Source organism: Mucor velutinosus (genome assembly GCF_035048745.1).
Source record: "Mucor velutinosus strain NIH1002 chromosome Unknown tig00001553, whole genome shotgun sequence".
In the NCBI taxonomy this organism is placed as follows: domain Eukaryota; kingdom Fungi; phylum Mucoromycota; class Mucoromycetes; order Mucorales; family Mucoraceae; genus Mucor; species Mucor velutinosus.
In genome coordinates, this window is record NW_027041930.1 from 586,315 (window position 1) to 592,736 (window position 6,422).

The 6,422-nt window shown below is 40.1% G+C and overlaps 2 protein-coding genes across 2 annotated transcripts; both read left to right on the plus strand.

The window, feature by feature from the left end:
• Positions 1-81: 81 nt before the first annotated feature.
• On the plus strand, positions 82-1,901 carry ATC70_007539 (uncharacterized protein; the record flags this gene model as incomplete). The annotated part of the gene is made up of 5 exons (XM_064826798.1): positions 82-141; positions 195-296; positions 356-1,521; positions 1,578-1,748; positions 1,808-1,901. 5 exons carry the CDS (start codon positions 82-84, stop codon positions 1,899-1,901), a joined length of 1,593 nt encoding a protein of 530 aa, XP_064675855.1.
• A 2,203-nt stretch (positions 1,902-4,104) lies between these two features.
• SCC2 (Sister chromatid cohesion protein 2) lies at positions 4,105-5,429 on the plus strand (the record flags this gene model as incomplete). Its single annotated transcript, XM_064826799.1, has 3 exons — positions 4,105-4,294; positions 4,353-4,476; positions 4,544-5,429. 3 exons carry the CDS (start codon positions 4,105-4,107, stop codon positions 5,427-5,429), a joined length of 1,200 nt encoding a protein of 399 aa, XP_064675856.1.
• Between the last annotated feature and the right edge of the window lie 993 nt (positions 5,430-6,422).

Genomic DNA, 6,422 nt, shown 5'->3' on the forward strand with positions numbered 1-6,422 from the left:
CTATTCAAATGAATCGAAATGATGTGAAATGTGGAAGGGGTTTCCTGCACTGGTCTTTTTCGTATTTACAACCTCTCCAAAATGTTATTGTCAGCCTCCATTAAGCGATTCGTTAGCAAGCCATTGATCAATACGTACAAGGCAAGTCTCTCCTAGATCACTGCTTGCAATCCAGATTCTTAAAGTTTCAATAGCTGCCCTATTCTCATTATACAACAGCAGCAGCAGTTGAAAAGAAACGAAAAGAAAGTATTCTAGGTGGAGGAAAAGCTAAGCAAAACGCTCAGCACGCCAAAGTAACAATGAAGCCGTGTTGCTATCTGATGGATCGACCTTAAACTCACTCATCCGATAGGGCAAGCTTACAGCGAGAGAACGGCTGGGATTACTGCTAGACCGAGGATCCTTTCGAGAATATGACGCTTTTGTTGAGCACGCTTGCACTGATTTCAATATGGCGCATAACAAGATTCCCGGAGACGGTATTGTTACTGGCCATGGCACCATTCATGGTCGGCGCGTGTTTGTATACAGTCAAGATTTCACAGTGTTGGGAGGCTCATTGAGTCGAACCAATGCCAACAAAATTCTAAAGGTAATGGATCAAGCCATGTTGGTAGGTGCTCCTGTTATCGGATTACAAGATTCTGGTGGAGCTCGTATTCAAGAAGGCGTTGATTCACTTGCAGGCTATGCAGATATATTCCAGAAGAATGTGCTTGCTTCTGGTGTGGTGCCTCAGATATCGCTCATTATGGGCCCTTGTGCTGGTGGTGCCGTCTATTCGCCTGCTTTGACCGATTTCACATTCATGGTGCAGGATACATCCTACATGTTTGTCACTGGCCCTGATGTCGTCAAGGCTGTTACCAATGAGCATGTGTCCCAAGAAGTTCTCGGTGGTGCTAGAACACATACAACCAAAACCGGCGTGGCACATCGCTCCTTTGCTAATGATATTGAGGCCATTCAAGGCCTTCGAGACTTCTTGCCTTATTTACCATTATCCAACAGAGACACAATACCACATCAACCTTGCGATGATCCTATCGACCGTCAAGATGCAGCACTCGACACCATTATACCAGCAAGCTCCAACATCGCATATGATATGAAGGAAGTCATTGGAAGAATTATGGATACGCACTCTTATTTTGAGATTTCACCCAATTTCGCTAGCAACATGTTGATTGGCTTTGCACGATTGAATGGTGAATCCGTAGGCGTGGTGGCCAATCAACCACTTGTCTCATCGGGTGCATTGGATATGGATGCCTCGGTCAAGGCTGCTCGTTTTATTCGATTCTGTGATGCATTCAACATTCCTTTGGTGACGTTGGTGGATGTGCCTGGCTTCATGCCAGGAACAGCTCAGGAACATGCGGGCATTATAAGACACGGTGCCAAATTACTCTATGCCTACTGTGAGGCTACAGTCCCTAAACTGACGGTCATTACAAGAAAGGCGTATGGTGGTGCCTACATTGTCATGAGCTCAAAGCATTTACGTGGTGATTACAAGTAAGTTTTATCGTATACATCCCGCAGAAACCCCCAATTCTGATACAGTACGAAAGTGTGGCATGGCCTTCCGCTGAGATTGCTGTCATGGGGGCCAAAGGTGCAGTTGAGATCATTTTTAGAAACCACCCTGATAAAGAGGCCATGAGAAAAGAATACAAGGACAAATTTGCTACACCTTTGTTTGCAGCAAAGAAGGGATATTTGGATGATATTATTGCTCCAAGGTATTTACAATCAAAAGCATTGGTAGTAACCACTTGAAACTGACACATGTTTACTTTAGAGAAACAAGAGCAAGATTAATAGAGCAGTTGGAACTGCTAAAATCAAAGTCGTTGCAAAACCCTTGGAAGAAACATGGAAGTATACCTCTGTAATTACAAATAAACTATGGATGCTTATAAGCATATCTTACTTGAGCAAAATGCACATTAAGGACCGACTTCAGCTAATAATACTAGTGCATGAGCTATGTACAAATGAGTAGTAGTAGTAGTAGTAAGTAGTGGCAATGGCTCACGATTAAGCATCCTTATTTTGCTAATCAAATTTCATTTATTCTTCGCTTTATCACTTTCCTAGAGTGGACAAATTTTGTTCAAAATCGACTCAGCTGACCTATTTCCAGAGATTCGACTATGTAAATTATGATGATTATGCCATGCACCCTTAAGCTTTCTGGGAGTACTTTTGAAGGCGCATCTGATGGTGCAAGCAACAATACAAACTTATAGAGCAAAGTCGGAAAATATGAAATGACGTTTTTGGTCAAAAAGTTAAAAAAAAATTGCATATGAAAGTTCCACAAACAAAGTTTCAGAGGTTGCTTTGGACCGAGAGCAACATTTCGATTTAATATATACCTTAGTAAAAGCCTTCGTTTTTTGGGGACAAAAAGTCGATCGTTTGATTTTTTGATGTTTTCCATGAGGTACCCCTCATGCTTTTTGGTCAATTTTTGGCCATGTTATTTTGGGTCTTCAAAAAGTTGAGCAAAGGTGTCAGGAAATTACTACTACTCAAGTACAATTGTTTGGCGTTATTCCGGTAGCTCAGAAAGGTCTACATGTCAAGATATGAAGGCTTGAAAGCTGTCAAATTTGGCTGTATTTTTGCTTTATAGAGTTTATTTAACGGAATGAATCGCATATTTGGTAGCTGAAATCTTCTAGAAGAAGGGCAGTTCTGCAGCTTGTGCAATGCCCAATTCGAATAGGAAGCATATGATTTTGGTAAAGCTATTTCATGCAAATTTTGATGCGTTATGTTGCTGGTAAGCTTGTTAATAATGAAAATGAAAAACCGAATTTGCTGCTTGAATACTATGGTTTTGCACCTTCGCTTCGCTACGGTAAAACCTTCATTAAGATTAATATTACCAAATGTTGGGTTAGATGCTTAGTTGCCATGGTTTTTTACCTTCACTTCGCTACGGTAAAACTGCATCAAAGGTCGATGTTACCAAACGTTGAATTAAGTGCGTTATGTTTTTGGTGGATGGGCTTAGCACCTCCTTCAAACCCCCCCCCCCCCAATGCCGGCTTCATTCACCTTGAATGTTTTACAGTAAGTTATATGGTTGTGCTTTGTATAATTGAGATGATGAGCTACACTCTTGTCAGTTAGAAAAGTGCCAACATTTTAATTCAGGACTACAGCTGTGAGGAATTATATTACAGAATTGATATAAATGCGCACTACTATTGTATCATTTATTTTTCGAAGCGAAGCAGCTCTTGATATGTGTTGTTTAAACAAAATGTTAGTTTACATGATTTACTTACAGTCGCATGACTGATAGCCATCATGTATGGCGTTCTTATCGAGGTCCATCATGGTGCCTATACTCTCACTCTATGCTTTATGAATGCTGATCTCTATGTCCATGGAGTAAACTTGTGAGCGAATTCCATTTAATACAAGCACGGTCAAAATGAAAACCATCGGGCTAAGAATGTTGGTACATTTGAGAGCGAATCATATGCACAATTAGGGTCAAGCAAGGATAAATGTTGTTCATACATCGAGCCAAGATTTGATTGACTGCATTGCATACACATGAGCAAGGAAGCTTCATCTCATTTGAAATCCAGGGCATTCTGTATATATAATACAGAGATCATGGCCAATAATTCAAACTATACGTCAAAATAAAGGAGAATGAAATCAGGACAAGATGTCTAGAACACAGGTCTTGTTTCTTTCTTTGGTTCCATTAGATTGATTCATATAGGAAATAAGGCAAATGATGATTGCAAGACGGTAGTACCTGATGTAACGGATATACTAGCGTTGCTTATGTGTTACGGTGTAGGTTGATTGCTCACAACAATGTTAAGCAACAATCTTTTTTCTCTGATTTTTAGCAAACCCCAAGGGGTAGATAAGAATAGCAGCATCAAAAGGCAAATTAATGGCTTTATTTAGAAATAGGATTTTTTTTGGGTAGCATCTTGGGTTAAACAACAAAAAAGAGGGGAACTAATAATAAGGTGACTTTTGCGATATTCGCATATAAATACAGCCTTTAATTTCTCATTGTATCTCTTTTCTTCTTTATTCAATTACAACATACAAACAATGCTACGTCAATCAGTTGCTCAACAGCAAGCGCCATTCTCATCCTTGGAGTACATTCAAGACAACGTATCCATCGACAGGTCTTTGTTGCTGGATATCGTTCATGAAAACCATCTGTTGTACCATATGGAACAGAGAGATCGCCCAAACAACATTGTCCGTGTGCTGGTCAATCTTCACAAATTCAAAGGTATGTAGACATTTGATGAGCCCTAGAAGCATCATGCTAAAACAATAGCACCCTACAGCCACCAAGGAGCAGCTAGCTATCGCTTACGGAAAGACCAAATTGGATGTTGCATCTCTTCATGTCACTGATTCCAGCAACAAAATCAATGAGGAAAACTGGTTGGAGTTTCTCGGAACATCTTGGTAAATACAACAGCGCAAACTCAGCTGACTTTTTGTTGTTAACATGTTTGTGTTGATGATCTAATAGTTCATATGGTGATTATCTGGTCTTTTTCGACAAACAGATGTCTGCTTTGGGATTGGAGGAGACGTTGGACAGATACTTTTACTCTCTTGAACCTTCCATCGGGTCCCAGATGCAGCCGTTGGTACAGCTCTCTTTTGGCATTGAGCACAACCTCCCTGAAATCATCACGCAGGCATTGGCTTACTATGCCTCATCTTACCTAGATGTATCCGCTATCCTCGAGTACTGTCAACCTTATTCGGGAGAGAACCAAGCCAACAATATCCAGTTTGTCAACGGCATCATGTTTGATCTTATTCACGCCGACCAGAGATTTGATGGTAAAATTGAAGGCGATAACACATTTCAATCAGCAGTGAAGCTCTTGCTGAAGAGCAAATCCGACTTGATCAAGACTTATATGGCGGTATGGTCTGGCTATTCGCAGAGTCCACAACAAAAGCTGGATGCGCTGTTGTGCACAGCAACAACACTTGCTAAAGTAGCTTCCAAACGCAACGCAACACATGTAGAGCTTGATTGGTTTTTAGCAGGCGGTCAATTGATCGATTCTGCATTGGCAATCCAAAAAGTCATTCGATCAGACCAGCTGGAGAACTGGGTCAACGTTCAGTTTCTATCCACACTTTGTACATTTGTCGTCCAAGGCCGACCTATGCATGTCGTATCAACACCACTGACAACAAATGATTGGGAATCATGTACCTCCATTATAGTTAAAAATGCGTTTGATAACCCGAAACTAATCTTGGCATTGGATTCTGTTATGAATGCTCGATGCCAACATCCTCAACTGGAGCCATTATGCTTGGAGGTTGCCAACACATTAGCACTGTTCTCAAGCGATGGCACTTGGGTCAAGTCAGGCTTGGGCTGGTCAAACTGAACTCCTTCAAATTCCATTTAATTAACTGTATATACTATACCAACACACACACATTTTTTACTTTTTTTTTTTTTTTTTTTAACGCTTTCGGATGATGTTACTAAATATAACAATAAAATTGTCGATCTTTCTATGGGTTGTAACACCTAAATACACATACTAATCTTAATACCCGCGCCATGATGTTATCAAGAAATGCAACATTTGAAATGAACATGATGTACATTGCATCTGTTTATATGTACATGGGAACTTGCGAAGCCAGTAAGAAGAGCACGTGTATGCTTCAGCATTGAACCCCTGAATTATGCTCAACGGTATGTGTAAAAATACATGTAAATCAGCAACCACAGATGAAAAACGTGTACTCAATCAGCCTTCTCCTGTCTTCCGAGAGCAACATCTAGATTCTAAATATATAAAATAGATAAACTTGACATCACGACGACAGGATCAGACAGCATTCATGTAGTACTACACGGGAACAAGGTTATCAATAGCCACATGGAGCGGATAAAATGCTACCATCATCATACCAACGTAAGTAACTTGATTCTACTAGAACGAGTGTATCACAAACAACAATGGGAGTATAACCTATCGTCCAGCACTATGTGCTCCACAGCGGGACAAGCAAGTAATAGATATTTACCATCAAAGCCTATGAGTGATCAATAGAATTACATGTAATTATTGCATCAAAATGGAATTCTCTCCCATATTCAGCCATAACACATATTGTTGGCACTATTCACTCGTATACAAACATAGTAATTCTTGCATGTGTTTTCGAAATTACTCAGATTTAGAATTGTTGCATTTCATGAATTGTTTTGTCTCTGATTGGGCATGTAATTTGATTAGTTTGTGTATAGATTTGGTCCATGTAGTCATCAGAAAGAAGCATGATGCACACTCGCAACTACTACAGGTACCAGGCTTTGGTTTAACTTATTAGTGACATTATTGAAACCAGAATTGTACACAAGATGA